The 17,214-nt window shown below is 36.5% G+C and overlaps 1 protein-coding gene across 1 annotated transcript in view; it reads left to right on the top strand.

Moving 5' to 3' along the window:
- Positions 1-17,214, top strand: part of LOC126369165 (uncharacterized) — a 45,658-nt gene that overhangs the window by 10,941 nt on the left and 17,503 nt on the right. Inside the window, exons 2-3 of the mRNA XM_050013460.1 lie at positions 3,979-4,114; positions 5,594-5,796. Of these exons, the coding sequence (XP_049869417.1) occupies positions 5,594-5,796 (203 nt within the window). The 5' untranslated portion in view covers positions 3,979-4,114. The remainder of the gene's footprint in view (positions 1-3,978; positions 4,115-5,593; positions 5,797-17,214) is intronic.

Raw genomic sequence — 17,214 nt, forward strand, 5'->3', positions numbered from 1 at the left:
CACTCTCTCTTATCTGTACTCGGAATTGGGCAGAACAGTAACAATAATTGTAGAAACACTGACAATTGACAATTATTATTGTCTTATAAAACATAAGCTCATGACTATAACCCAATGGATTAGTCAGAGGTACATCCATCGTCAGATGAACTGAGTACCCACACGCACATATACACACACCACACCACAGGCACGTTAAGCCGTTGGTCCTGGTTACTACTTACTGATGTAAGTATGTAGTTACGTTGCCGGGATTCGAACCGGTGCTCCCCGTTTGAATAGCAAGCCAGTGCACTACAGGATCACAGTGATTCAGTATGTACATGCATGGTTCACCGAGAGAAGGAAGGTTTTCTGGCCACGTCTTTCCCTCAGCGTTACAGATTCCGATGTGGTAGTAGTTTTACGGCTAGTTACATAATATGTAATTTAATTTTTTTTGACGTTCAAAAAGCGCTAACTTTGTAAGCCAGTTTTGAAAAAAAAATATTTTTGAATTTTTGAAAGAAATGAGTTATTACCAACCAGTGTGTAGTTTGACTCAAACTTAGATACATGTTTTCTTTACTACATATCAGCTAAGCGATTCTTTAAAAAGCAAGTTCATTTGCGAATCTTTAAAGACGAACTAATGACTATGTTTTCACAGTAAGCTGTCAAAACAGTTCGCCTTTTAAAGTACTATTTATATAGGTATATTGTTTATTTGTGTATGTATTTATAAATGTATTAATATTATGTAAGTACCTACTTATTCATTCCCTCTTGCCTTCCGCCCCGCAGTATTCTGTCAGACGCAATTGGGATGGCGCCCAGAGTAGTCTATTACAAAGCTCCTGTCCTCCGCCTCTGAATAGTACTGACAGTTACTGGTGCCCTCTGTCAGGTTCCAGATTGTCAGGTCCTATTTTTCTCTAAAAAAAGTAGCATGGAAAATGCTGCACCGACAAGAGCGTGGCTCTTAAATTGATGATAACGATTTATTCATTATTGCGCATGTATTTATTGATAAGTTGTATTTGTAATAGTAGTTACTAATAGTAATGGCGATATGGTTCATTATCTATCACGTTGGTCTAACAAAAAGCCCGGTGGAGTGTGGGTACTTAGTTCATCTTGTTATGGATGTACCTCTGACTACCCCAATTGGGATTTAGTCGTAAGCTTATGTAGTACTTTTCTTTAGATCACACGTCCATCGGCTGATTGCGATAATATTCAGTCGCATCCGCCACCACATATTTTTGACAATAAGCAAAACAGTCGATTAGACCACTCGTTCTTATCATAACATTTATAAGAACGATTATTTTATCATAATTCTGTTTCCGTTAAGCAAATCTCTATAAACAAAATAATTTTATCTATTTACATCATTTATTTAGTGATACTTTCATAATTATCTTTCATTTTCTTTATTTCACAATGTAAAGAGACATGGCGTAAAGATTTCACAAGGTGGGTGTCGTCCGATAAAGTAAAGTTATGTATTCACTACAGTCGCACCCCGGACACTTCATACAAAACACCTCGTTTTACACAGACACTACACATTGACGTTATCGTACACGCGCATCTGTGTGTGTAACGTGTGACGCCCATACGGATGAAGACTAAAGAAAGACCGAGGGGGTGAGGTAAACCTAGCTCAGTCGCTGGTGGGGAGAGGAGTTGCCGTTCTGTACGTTTTTCACTATAGTCAGAAATCATTTATTCTACGTAATTATCATGTATAAACTTGTTGAAGGTCAATAAGTAGTAGGTATACGTACGTACTATTCCTTCAATAAATACAATAAATACGTCAGTCTAAAGGGGCCTCTGCACTTTTTCAAGATGTGAAATCTTTTTGAATAATATGAAATATGTTTTTCCTGTTATCGTGATTCCAGCCTCTACAATACAATATGATTGTTATCAAACCAAACAACTACCTGCACCAATAAATTATTTGATAATAATAATATGGTAATAAGGGTCGCCCCTATTACATGGGACTTAAACATATTCAAATTCAAAATTATCTTTATTCAGTAGGTAACATAGTTACACTTTGAATCGTGAAGTCATAAGTGGTGAGGAGTGAGCATATACATATGTGTAATGCTATATTATGCTTAAAATTAAAAAAAGTCTATAAGGTCAATTTATTGAGATTTAATTCTGTAGCAAATTGAAATGTGTAAAGCGTAGTTTAAGCGTAGCGTATGGAGTAATGGCGATTACTCCACCGACAAGAGCGCAGCTCTTAAATAAAGAGAGAAAGCGTAGTTTGCAATATCCAACCCAAATAAGGGGTAATTTCTCAATAATCAGTTAGTGTCTATTTATAGAATAAAGACGTGTTCCAAGTTTGAATATTTTCAAAAAAAAATATTTAAACTTTGACATATAATTTATCCGTTTATGGGAAATTCAGCCTAATATATTGTATCTGGTATTGAGTTGGCTCAAATCGGAGCAGACAAGAAAGAAAAAATATAAGATTTATCCACAGATCATGTGTATTTATCACAATACTTCGTTCACAAGATCGTCCAATTTGCGGTCAACTTAAGTGTCTTGAGTCTTGAGTCGTCCTAAATATATTATTTTGTCTGTCAAATTATGAAAATGCCGACCGGGGTAAATTAAAATGACAAATTTTTATCTCCATAATCAAACCCAGTCACCTAAACTTTGATATTTTCTACTGCACTATAATTTAACTTACAAGGTAATAAAAATCTACTATGTATTTATGCAAAGTATAAGGTTGACTTCCTGGTAGATTTATGACTAAACAGGAAAATTAATTTACCTACCGAGTTACACCTTAACAGTTCTTACAGTAAGATCACGAGCACGTCACATAAACTGTTTTTGTTAAATAGAACTGAAGTCTCCCGAAATATCAAATTAGTAGATCCTCGTTTTATAAAAAAAAAACATCATGGAAAGGAAGCTACAAGGAAAGAGAGAAAAGGGAAGACCAAGAAGAGCATACGTGAAACAGATTAAAGAGAAGGTGAACATCGTGTCTTATAAGGAAGTGAAGGAATTGGCCTTTGATAGACAAGAATGGAGAATGCTTCACAGACAAGAGCGTGGATCTTAAATTAGTGATGATGAGATCTTCGAACATCGGCAGTCAATCTCATTACCGTTAACGCAAAAATATCCTAGAGTCTTTAGTATTTTTGCAAATATCCAATAGAGCTTATGTAAGTTGGCCACATACATAAATTCTAACTGTATATTTGCAAAAAGACAAAAGATTCTAGGTATTTTGCGCGCGCTCCTATGCGCCTCCCCTACTCATTAAACTTACAAGACCGAATGTCCTTTTAAAATCCAAACCACATTGTTTACTATTGTGTCTAGAAAACTCGGTGATTATATTATAGGATATCAGAAGGTAAGTATACAGAGTGTTAGTATCATCGTAACGAATACTCAGGGGGATGATTCAGACCATGATTCTGAGTTAATATCAAGTAAAATTTTCCGTCGCAAAATTCATGTTTTTTATATTTTTAAATTATTTTCAGTTCTATACTTTTGCGACGGAAAATTCCACTTCATATCAACTCAGAATCATGGTCTCAATAATCCCTCAAAGTTTTCGTTACGATGTCACTAACAACCTGTATAGGTAAAACATAATTTTGCTTTTCAATATACCGTAGGATCTATTGATAATATTTTTACTTACCAGCAAATTTTTTAACTATCATTAACATAGAATAATAGAACAAGATCTTTTCTATATAAACACTAGGATTTTAAAAAGCCCGCAATAATATAAGACAAAAATTCTAAATTATTTGCCCGAAATTAAAACTGAGATATCTAGTTTGTCAAGCGAATGCATCTGATGGTAGCACGTGATAACCACTGCATATAAGAACCGGTAGATTATTATAATATTAAGCTATTGTGACTCGACTGTCAAGGACTGTAGTAATATTATTTACAACATCAAATACATAGTGTCAGGTGTAGTCCTGTCCACGCCGCTGGGCGGTCGTGCTCGGTAAAACCAGTGTTGGTGTCTGACGCAACAAGTAGCGACATACTTTTTTTTACATAACGTGTTTTTTTTTCTGATTTGGCCAGCTGACTGTTATACACAGTGAGTTGTTTTTTTTTTTGTTGTGTTATTTCTTCAGTTTATGTTTTTAATGAAATATGGACTATTTCTAAATAATTAAATCTTCTTCTATCGTGTGGGTTGTGAGGTAAATTATCAACCTCATCAACAAATAAAATATAAAGTGAAAAAATAGCATTAAAAAAAAAAAAATAATGAAAAAATAATAAATGATAATAATAATATACCTACCTAATTTATCTACCCTAACATTTTATTTTATTTTTATTTCGGTCAACAAACAGTGTAACTATGAATTGTGTAACATTATAATGGTTATCTTATGATAAAAATCTAATTCTATACAGTGTTATAAATTTATTAAATACCTATCTACATAGAGATAATACAATATGTTTTATTTTTCTTTGGTTTTTATTGTCTGTTGTGATGTGTTATAATAGCCCTTTGAAAAGTACACCGCTGCACTTTTTTCCGGGTTTACCTCGATTCTCCATTTGCGAAACCACTTGCCCAAGGCATTGGCCGCGCGTTGGAGAATTCCGGTCATCATAACTCGACGACGGCATGAAGAATAGATGGCTGTACCATCCGCGAATAAAGCTATCAATCAATCAATCAAATTCAAAAATTCAAATGTAGTACAATGGGGTGTTACATAGGCATAGGAACTAAAACATGGACCCTGTAGGGCACAGCAACGTTGACTTCAAAAAGGGGAGCGCTGAAGGCTCTCACCCGGGATACATATTCATGCAGTACATTTAATTTTTATTTTAGACACCTTGCCTACTCCTCTGGGATACAGGCGTGTTTCTATGTTGTTATTTTGTGATATCTGTGGCAGGTATACGAACGTCGCAGTGCAAATGGTGCAATTGAAGAATTGACCATTTAAAGTTACTATGAGTGAGCGAGTCCTTGAAACGTTGGGAGTTAGGTCGTGTAGGCGAAGTGACGTCACATAAACACACGTGCGGGTACACGTGACTTCGTTTAAAAACCAATCAATCAAGAGTGTGTTAAGTGCGATTGAGTCACTTATGCAATTAAAACACAAAATACCAGGTTATTACCGCGTTAAATCAGGGATATGAGACTCCCGATTTTACACGGTAAGAACCCGGTATTGTGTTTCAATTCTGATAACAACCGCGTAAACCTCAAACAATGTATAAAATGGAAACTGATTACTAGTATTTTGATAAAAGGCGAGATACATACAAGGTTGATAAAATTGGATAAATTCATGCTGTTGATGAGGTTGGTACAGTCATGAGCAATATAATATACCCACTTAATAAAAAATATTTGAACATCACAATTTAAAAACATTTTAATGCCTCCTCGAATGCATCACAGCGAGCCAAAGTTGCCAACAGGCTAGCAGCGTTTCCCCTCTGAATGACTAAACTGACTTTGGCAAAAATAGTTGCTAGATCAAAATAACAATAGAAGACAAAGGTGATAACGTAAATTTTAACCCAGGTTGAATTCCAGATGATCCTGTACCTGATATGGGGCGCGGTGTTTGTCGTGGCGGTGTTACTATACTTCCGTCAAGCTTACGCGCACTTCAAGAAGCGAGGAGTCAAGACCGACTCCGTAGTGCCTTTCTTTGGGTCCATGTTACCAACCTTAACTGGTAAAGAACATTTGGCTGAAACCCTCGACAGATTGTATAAAGCATTTCCAAATGAGAGGTAATTTTTATTTTTCTGTTCGATAGATAAAAATTCATTATTTCGATAGTTACAGTACTTAACACAATAGCTGCAAGATTTTTCACATCATTAATTTTTTTAGTGTTTTCTACAAATTATTGTCATTTCAATCCTTTTCATTCTTGCACTTCGCTCAGTTAATGACAATGAATATCAAGTTCAGCGAAACCTTATAAGAAATAAGCGTAATCATATTGCATTCCACAACAATGGTAATCTTGTATCTATTCAAAATAAGTAAAAATTGACTCAAGATGAATAAAATAAAACGCCTAGAAAAAGTGTTTCAGCAGCGAATACAATGTATTGTTGGTTTGCAGATTTGTTGGCAGATTCGAGTTCACCAAGCCAATGTTGATCGTTCGAGACCTGGAGTTAGTCAAGAAAATAACCGTCAAAGACTTTGAACACTTCCTCGACCATCGAGTTTTCATTGATGAGAAAAAAGACCCGCTGTTTGGAAGGAACCTAATCTCTTTAAAAGGTATCAAGTTAATTAAAACCGCTATAGTTTAGTTAAATAAAGACTTATTACAACATGCTACGTCTCAGCTCCACCTACGGTTATTTTAATCATTCCAACAATATCACTATTGATAAAAAATACATCACTCTGATACACAGGGTGTTAGTGACATCGTAACGAAAACGTTGGGGGATGATTTACATCATGATTCTGAGTTGCTATAAAATTTAATTTTCTGTCGGAAAAGTATGGAACTGAAGATAATTAAAAAATACATTAAATTGTTATAAACTTTGCGACAGAAAATTCCATTTGAGAAGAACTCAGACTCACGTAACGATGTCACTAACACCCTATATTGAAGACTATATGATAACTGATAATGTATCGACTGAAATGAAAGGTTTCCTTGTTCTATGACGAAAGTATGCCGGTTGCTCCCTTTATAGTGACACCACCCATGGGGTGAAGCATCTAAACATCCGACTGTGAACAGCACGGTTGAAACTCCACCTATAAATGTAGTCATACGATCAAATAAACCCCCTTCAACGTTGCTGTGCCCTACAGGGTCCACGTTATAGTTCCTATACCTATGTAGCACCCCATTATACTACATTGAATGCAATAAATAATTGAAATAAACAAATATCCATTGAATGTACACTACGAGATAATAAATATTTCACCTCAGGTCAAGAATGGAAGGACATGCGGTCGACCTTGAGTCCAGCGTTCACCAGCTCCAAAATGAAGCTGATGCTGCCTTTCATGGTGGAAGTCGGAGACCAGATGGTTTTCAACCTCAAAAAAAGTATAAAAGAAAGTAAAAGTAAGTACTGATATTTCTTGTAACCAACGAATGAGATATATTTTCAAAATATACTCTTGGATATACGTAGCCCTACTGCATTTTCACTTCCTGCTGTTATTTTTTTTCTATTCCCCAGCTCCACACCTGGACGTGGATGCAAAGGATCTGACAACTCGCTTCGCCAATGACGTCATCGCCACATGTGCATTTGGTCTAAAAGTGGACTCCCATTCGGAAAGAGACAATCAGTTCTATGCACAGGGACTCATCGCCTCTACCTTCAAGTTTAAACAACTAGTATTGCTCTTCTTATCTTCTGCGTTCCCTAAGTTTATGAAAGTGAGTATCTAAATATTTATTAGCCCATAGTGCAGCTGAGTTATAGCGATAACAAAGTTACTGGACGATATAGATTTATTTATTTATCACTCTTTGTCAATAACAGTATTTCAACCTGAAACTATTCTCGGAGCAAACAAGCAACTTTTTCATAAGTTTGGTGATGGACACGATGAACGACCGTGATGCGCGTAACATTCTGAGACCAGACATGATCCAACTACTCATGGAAGCTAAGAAAGGTAAGAAAACTAGACTTTCAAGTGATTATCATAAGCGACTATGAAATATTAAATTCATAATGAAAACAGAAATATTAAAATAATGTATATTATGTGATAAATAGGAAAGGTGTCCCATGAAGAGAAGGCTGTCGACCCTGACGCAGGCTTCGCCACGGTCGACGAATCTGATGTTGGCAAGAAAGATGTCAATAAAAGTAAGACAACCATTCTTAAAATGATGTGTATACAATTTAGCTGATATAATTATCTAAAAACCTTTTTTTATTTTCTTTCCAGTGTGGTCAGATACAGACCTGGTGGCTCAAGCCATATTATTCTTCATTGCTGGCTTTGAGACTGTCTCTTCTGCACTGACCTTCCTTCTGTACGAGCTGGCTGTCAACCCTGATGTCCAGGATAAACTGGCAAAAGAGATCAAAGAATTCCATGCTACGAATGGAGGGAAATTTGACTACAATGATATTCAGCGTATGACTTACATGGACATGGTGGTTTCTGGTAAGATCTATTACGGTTGTAAGACAACAGAGATTTCAATATTTTGATTCAGTAATGTTATTCTCTTTACATTATATTTTTAATGTCGCATACCTAGTATTTTGAAACAAACTTTTTTTCGCAAAATGATGTTGATGATCTAAATTAAGTACATGCGTCTTGTGTTATTTTTACTTAATGAGCTATATGCCACCGCATACATTGGTGGCAGTAGACGACCGTGAAGAGTAGGAATATGAACGCCAGGCTCTTGACCAGTAGAATAGGAGTAGGTCTTGATAGGAGATGGACGTTAAGTTCAAGATTACAACACTTTAAAATCATAAAGTAAACGATTCGTTACAGAACTTCTAAGAATGTGGGCTCCTGCTATCATTATGGACCGCCTCTGCATTAAGGACTACAACCTGGGGAAACCGAACGATGAGGCCAAAGAAGATTTCATTGTAAGTTCTTATTCTACGACTGATTGACGGCTATACAGGTTATGAGAAGCTGCAGTAGTTTTAGGCGGATCAGACGTTCGTTATGTAACAATTGACGATTCAAAGTGTAACTATGTTACCTACTGAATAAAGACATTTTTGAATTTGAATTTGAATCAATGTCATTTCGTGTCTAATTTCTCCAGCTAATGTCCGTATACTTTTGTGCGCAGATTCGCAAAGGCGAAGGTCTCCAGATTCCGACGATGGCGATCCAACGCGACCCAGAGTACTTCCCCAACCCCGACAAGTTCGACCCTGAGAGATTCTCAGAGGAAAACAAGCACAACATCAAGCCGTTCTCTTACTCGCCTTTCGGACTCGGCCCGAGGAACTGCATCGGTAAGATGGTTATCATAATTAGTTAGTATAAATAAATTTTAAACTTAAAAATTTCTAAAAATATAGAAATATTGACAAGTCTAGCATAGAAATTCATAAGATAAAAATAATATAAGCATCTTTTGAGTCATAAGAGTGACTGAAACAATACTTCAATCCCATTGCAGATACATTTATGTGGGATGGAAATAAAAGCTTGGCAATTCAGCTCCGACACAGTTTATTTTATTATTGTTCCATACACTATATTTCCATCCCGGACAAGCCCCCAAAAGTTGCGGAATGGGAACAAAATCTTGGCAAATCAGCTCCACACAGTTTATTATATTAATTTACATTAACAATTATAATTCTTTCGCCATTCCGGGAAAAAGTGAAAAGTCACACCACTCATAGACCAATCTAGAGTATTCCATAGACAAATAAAATGATCATAGACCCCTTTCTTCAGGTATACATTCGTTTCGTGGAATTTTAAAATCCTACATTTATGTGTATTTAAATTTTCTTCAGGGTCACGGTTCGCGCTGTGTGAAGTGAAGGTGATGGTATACCAGCTGCTGCTCCACATGGAGGTTTCTCCAGGTCCCAAAACGCCCATCCCTGTGAAACTGGCCACAGATTCCTTCAACCTCAGGATAAAAGGTGGCCATTGGCTGAGGTTCAAAATTAGAGAATAAAAAAAAACAAAACAAAATAGAAATAATGCATGTATAGAAGACTGGAGACAAGCAAAAATACCAAAGCAGAGACAACTATTTTCACAATAAACGAGTGTCGACTGTAATATTAGTAGTACTTGTAATATGTAATATATATAATAATTATACCTTTAAATCATTGGTTTTAGCCCATGCCTTGGCAATACTAAAAGCTACTTAAAAACTCTAAAATACTTAATAACTAATTTATTTTATGTGTCTAGGATTTTTTACACTTAAGCTAAAACTGTAAAACATATAAGTTTTTCCTAAGAGATAATTATTAAAAAACTCAAATGACTGGCAAAAATATGAATATTATTAATAATATTATGAATATTATAATATATAAGTAGCAGTTTTACTTATGTTTGTTATTAAAAAAAATACTAAATGCTTTGTATTTCTATGACCCTGTTGTAAATATTTGTGCTCTACGTATTTCATTTGTATACATTATTATTTTTGTAAATATTATAATTCGTATGCGCATGGATTGAGTGAATATACGTACTATTTTATAGAAATGTAAGCTAAAAATATATTTTTCTTTATTTGTCCCTTTTAATTGATGAACATAAATATACCGATTTAAGTTTAAATACTATTTATTTAAAAAAATATATAATATATTTAGTACTATTTTAAGTACTATTTATTTTGATTTATACGTAAGTACGTACACTTGCACGTATAAACAAGATTCTATTCACAAGAACTTAAAGCTACTTATATATTTATTACATATCTTTGGACAGAACTAACAAGCATCAATAGTTCAAGTGGTTCATGTACGCATTCGGGTATAGCAACTCAAAACCATGGTCTGAACCATCCCTCAAAGTTTCCGTTATGTCACTAATACGGGTATATTTTTATACGATTCATCGTATCGATCATCGAATGTCACTACTTCGTCCCGAAGGACGTAATATACAATCCTGACGACCTGGTTGCTCTAGCCATAGAAGCGGCCAATCAGCACGCGACAACGAAAACTTTAGAAACCCGATACCCCGTTGGCGTGGTCGACGATTTCTTCATTCAGCGTTCTTAAGTCGATTAAATCCTTCAAATATAATCCTCTCAGACGACGCCCTGAGCCGAGGTCCGGGCCCAACTGGGCACCCTCAGGCCTGTTTTCCTAAATTTTGAACTGGATGAAAGCCCTCAGCGCTGTCCAGTCAAGTAGTTAACGCCATCTGAGGTAAAACTAACTCAGACGCTGGTGGGTAGCGCAGAGTTGCCATTCTATACGTACTATTATTCCTTATTCTATGCCTCTCACGTCACACTCACTTGCACGTGTTTATAATGTCAATGTGTAGTGTCTATGTAAATCGAGGTTTTATGAAGTGTCCAGGGTGTGCAAAAGCACACCACACACCAGAAGGTCTAAGTACCCTATACGATGTTGAGCTTCTATGCCCAGCAGTTCCGAATTTTTGACTGCGCGTTGCTTGAGCAGCAAACTTTATCTTTTTGTCACACAGTATCATGGTTACGTACGATATTATGTTTATCTGTAAGTGTAACAGAAAATGCAAGTTGTAATCTGTATTATTTTACTTATAAATGCGATAGTAAATCTGTCACTGAACAGCCTAAAACGCATGGAGATAACTACTGAATATAAATACTGGACGAATATCCCCTGTAAAAATAGAGTAATATCACTTACAAATTGGTATTAGTATCAGTAATAATCTGACTGTGTGACACGATCGTGGTCTGTAATTCTTCACACTTACGTAAAGACAAGTTTTTTTTTTATATTTGGGCACAAGCAGACGATAAATACGCAGTGAATTGATATCACTTACTATTTTTTTGTGGACTTTTCATAGTTTGTTTATTATTTTATTTCTTATTGATATTGTTTACAATTATGTATCTATAGTATAGTCTATTATAAAGAGAAAATTAAATCTAAAAACCTTTTTCGGTACGAACCCGTATCTCTTGTCAAGCCGGGACAAGTGTGTTAACCATTACACCACCGGATACTCATCCAGTTCATGAGACGATCTATATCGTCATTAAGTCGACGCAGCAGCAGGTTCCAGTCCGGTTAAAGTCAGATTTTAGGGACAAATATAAATAACGCAAACCTAAATAGAAACCTTTTATATACCTCCCACTGCTGGGAACAGGCCTGACCTCAATCGTACTCCACTACATCCTGCCTGGGTTCTTTCAGGCATATTGTCCTAAAATGATCGAGTGGGGAATGGTCTGATATATAAAAAAAACTAAATAAAAAAGCAATAACAGGTTTATACCTTCAACGTAGACATAAGAGACCATAAATACATACATAAACTCACGTCTATTTCTCGCCGGGGTAAGCAGAGATTATGGAATTCCATTTGCCGATGCAAACTAACCTTGCAATGCAAACTAAACCTTATCTAATGACACCTCTGATTAGGTGAATTGAGATCCCAATTTTCTAGACAAGTACTAAATGTTGAACGAGGAAAATACTATACAAAAAATTAACTACATAATTAAACTAGGTGACTTTGAATTTTTCAACTTCACTGCAATTTATTACCTTCAATGTAAAAACAATAATTATTTACTTAAGTATTAAACACACGTCAGAGATCAAAGCATCAACGGCCATACATTATCCTAACAGGAAAATTTACTTATTACCCCGACTTACACCTTAACGCTTATTATCGTATAAGCTGCAACTCAAATGTGAATTAAAAAAGTAACAAAGAAATAATTAAACCAATAATTCAACGTCATTATCGAGCCCACAAAAAGCCTGACAAGTAGGGGCGAATTTGCAATCCTAGGGTTAAAAAAGGCCATACTTATTGAATCAAGTCACTCCATTCCATCTACGGACAACTAGAAGTCGGCAGGCATTTCATCATTATCTTGTGGATAGACCACCAATACGCAGTAAACATTTTGCCGCTTACTTTTTGATGCGAACAGCAAAGGACTGGAACTGTTTGCAGCCGTCTGTTTTTCCAATTTAAGGCCAGAGTGAAGAGGCATTTGCTAAGTAAGCGTGATCCACTGTAGACCACATCGTCACTTACCATTGGATGAGATTGTGGTCAAACGCGAGACTTGATTATTTAAAAATCTTCATCTGAAAAGCAATATAGCAATTGAACATAAAAAATAGAATAGAATAGAAAAAGTTTATTATAAAAGGACGCCACACACAAAAAAGACAACAACATCATATCAAATTTCCACTAAAACAATTACAAAAAAGCAAGACGGATGTTTGTCGAAATGACCATAAGGTGGTGCTGGACGTCCTGAGATAAAAGAGCCTCACTCAGCACAAGTCGCGGCGTGAACCACGACGCTAATAATATGTGGACCCTGTTGGGTGACGCACGAACATCGTATTTCATAAACATGTGTTAATGGCGTATATATTCAAATAACATGCCATGCCAACTTCAAAATAGCTATATTGCTTTTTAAATGAATTGCTTCAATGCCGCCCTAGATGTTTACTATATTTACAACTTTATTGAAATTGATTCTGCCTATCATATATGATCCGGTGTGGTGCGACCCGCCATTATCCTGTAATAAAAAAAAAGTTATTTCTTTGTATTATCAGAGTCTTTGATGTCTTTTATCCATCTTAGGATTTCGTATCAACAGTGGCTGCAAGTTGTCTTTGATTACTTGTGGCTCTGCCCACCCCATTTGGGATTACGGGCGTGAGTTTATGTATGTATGTATGTATGTTTTATGTCATGATTATCACCCGTAATATCCGGTCTACAATCAGGTGATTTGACCCTGCCAGATATTGCGGGCGTGAATAGCATTTATTTCTATTAGAAGCAAAAATGCAAATAATTATTAAAATGATTACCTGCCTATATCTTACATAAGCATAATGATAGTATAATAATTTCACACCCTAAAAACACAAGATAACCGCAGTATATAAGCAACGGTCGAATAATACAGGGTGTTAGTGACATCGTAACGAAAAAAAAAATGGAACGCCTATTTTATTGTACTAAAAACGATGGTGGGTGTTTTTCTTGTCGCAAATGTTTAATTAAGATTTTCAATTTTTACTGTGCCGCAATGTAAGTCGAACAACGCGCCACACAGACGCTAAACTTACGCGCGGCTACGTTACGCGTGTGAGATACGATGTTGATATCTAGGTAGGAGTTTTCATTCTCTTGTATTTAGATGCTTAGTAGTGGTTCAACGTTTAAAAATGTTGTTTGTTGAAGTAGAACACCTAATGCCACGATTTTTCACGCACGGTACCTACCTACCAGTTATTAAAACGTTCCTAACTTATTAACAATAAAAACTCTACTCTTGCCTTACCTTAATTGTTATTCCTTCGGATGAAGTACCTAGGTAGGTACCCTAGAACATGTCACGTCACGTAGGTATGCAACATCGCGTTTCCTCCGCGGTAGGTAGGTATCACACGCACTCACAAACACAACACCTTGCTCTTTAATAAACATCAACAATCTTCCATACTTTTGCGCAGTAAATGGTCTATGATCTCATCATAGTCGACACTACTCATTTACAGAATGAAACAAACACTCACAAACACGAAAAAAATATCCTCGAAAAACATCACGCGATTCGGGTCAAGCTTAGTATTCGACTGAGCGGAAGCGCGCGGCGGCGGCGTTAGCGCAAAGCATCAAAGCCGCCGACTAAGGGCGCCGACGACGCACTGGCCGCGGCCGAGTCGAGCCGACGACTAGAGAGAGAGAGAGAGAGTATGTTTATGGTGCAAGTGACAGAGAAAGAAATAGTATCTGTTCGTATGCCTACTTTATTGGCGAGCGTTGCCCTTGACCCGTGCGCCGGCTATTCACCTGCGCATAGCTGAAGTTGTAGATACGTTATTATTATTATTGATGACATTGATAAAATTTAATAATTAGTAATTTTTATTTGTTTGTTTTAAATGTGCGTTCTATGCAGCTTAAAACACAATATGGGACTGAAAAAAATCTATTTTTTTTATGAATTTGGCGACAGGAAACTTCACTTGATACCTATCAACTCAAAGAAATACCTAGTATCTGTTCGTAATGCCTACTTTATTGGCGCGCGTTGCCCTTGATCCGTGAGGCTATTCACGTTCGAGTATCCATCAAGACAGATCAAACAAGCCCTAACTCGGAGGTCTTGCGTCCCAGGATCCTTTAATTATGTCTTAGAACCTTCTTGACCTATGTGGTCCAGTGGTTGAGCGATGGGATGCGGAGGGTCCGGGTTCGTATTCCGGTGGCGACATATCACAAAAATCTGTTTATAAGGCCTTTGGTTGGGACGTTACAGGCTGATCACCTGATTGTCCGAAAGTAAAATGATCCGTGCTTCGGAAGGTACGTTAAGTCGTTGCTCCCGTCTACTAGGTACTTATGTAAGCACGTAGCCGTTACATGAATATTGTACACAGAACAGGATAGGTTTAATTAGTTCTTTACTGATGATTTAACAATGAGATTTAAAACTACGAATAACTTAGTACTTAGTACCTCGGTACGGTACCAACATGTAACAAGAAAAATAAGATCACTCCACTCGGACAATTTTTTTCTTTGAACATGCCGACATTGCCTACGCGGCGGAGTTGCCGAACTATCGATAGGTAGATTATCAATTGTTGAACTTGAAAATTGTCTAAACTATCGAAAGTAGTGATAGTACATTTAGATCGATACTAGCGATAGTACCGATAGGTCTTGCTTTGTAACAATAATGGGTATTGATCTAAAAGATTTATTTATTTATTTATTTTCGATTTTTGTGTAGCGAGGTTTTGCGTAGGTACTTACATACTAAGTTGGTGGATGGTTGACATAGTAGGTAACTAATTACCTAATCTGTGGTGGTTGTGTTAGTTGGTTGTTAGTTATTCTAATGACAACAAAGAATACAATTATTTACTGTTTCAACTGTTTTAGGTAGATAATGGCCCTGATTCCTATGAGTAAATGAATGAATAACCCGGTCGAATCAAAAAGGTATCTCGCTGGTAACTTAATTCTGTCGGTTGTTTTAGATTTCTGCTTAAAATTGACGTGTATTCCATAAATTTTATGCCTGTTGATTATCCGTCCATTTAAGAATAAGAATAAAATAAATTTATAATTTACGATAGACAGAGAAAGAAATAGGATCGGTTCGTAGTGCCTACTTTGTAGGCCGCGCCGCCGCCGCGCCGCCGGCGTGCGGTGCGGGGCGCGCGGAGCGGGGCGTGCGGAGCGGGGCGCGCGGCGCGGTGCGTGTGGCCGTTGACCCGTTCGAGCAGCTCTGCCGTGTCATACGAATCTCTGCTATCTCAAAAAATGCTGTTTTGAGTAAATCGCCTTTAAAGTTTTTTTCAGTTAATCGTCTGTATAGTTCGTATTAAGTGAAATATCTGTCATCAAAATATCAGAAAATATTCTAAAATGTACTCTGAATAACAGGCACTTTTGATTTTTTTCTTTATTATAATAGTTTTTATTTCAATCGAGTTTAAGAGTTGTGCATGACCACTCTTCCATAGAAATGTGGTCACGCGGTCTGTGCTATATTAAGTTAGCAGAGTTTGGCACATGCAGCCGGTTTGTTATTATAACTTTAATCCATCTATGCTAATTATTAGTTGTAAGAGATGATCGTTACAAGCTTTCTATAAATACTGCTTTTTGGGGTAGCCCGGGTTGAGTAGACTAAGTGAAATACAAGGAAAATATTTATATTAAGTACTTAGTTTAATATTGATATCTACAAAATTGGAAATATTAATGTACAAGTTGGGAATTCCTTTTTTTCTACCCTGACATACATTTTTTGCTTCGTACACATTCATCAATCAGCTATCAAGAGCTCAGAATTATGTAATTTTATAATTTTAAATAAAATAATCTAAAATATAATGAATGTTTAGAAAAAATATTTATGAAATATATAATTATGTTCAAACTTCTTCTCAATAGAATGAAAAAAATGGTATTCCAACAGCATAAAAATGTTTTAGGCATAACCTTCAGGAATCCTCCTCACAATTTTCATCACTCTATAATCATCGGCACACATGCACCACCCCTTACTCAAAACATCTGTTGAACCCTTACTAAATTCAACCATCCTCAAGGCCAGCACACCACACCCCCTTGGAAACACCTTCCAGTAGTTCGTCGCAAAATAAAATAATGTTTTTGTGGCCAAGAGTCTCCATTGTCGTACCTTCCGACGACTTATTTACTCTTTCTCCACACAATCTGCTAGACTGCATAACTCCCCTCTCCCGAAAACTTGTCTGCTATACAAGCACGAATTGTACCAGACACGATGGAAGTTTGCACCGGCTCGAAACATACTCCCTACGCTTTTTGCAGCCACAAGCGTAGAAGAGTCAATCAAGACGATCATTGCTGAAAATGGATCTCCACTCTCAACAAGAATGGATCCTGTGAAGTTTGTACTTCAGAGTAGGAATTTAGTTTTCTATTGCGAGGGACAACCCTCGAAG

This window comes from Pectinophora gossypiella, chromosome 8, assembly GCF_024362695.1.
Source record: "Pectinophora gossypiella chromosome 8, ilPecGoss1.1, whole genome shotgun sequence".
Taxonomy (NCBI): Eukaryota; Metazoa; Arthropoda; class Insecta; order Lepidoptera; family Gelechiidae; genus Pectinophora; species Pectinophora gossypiella.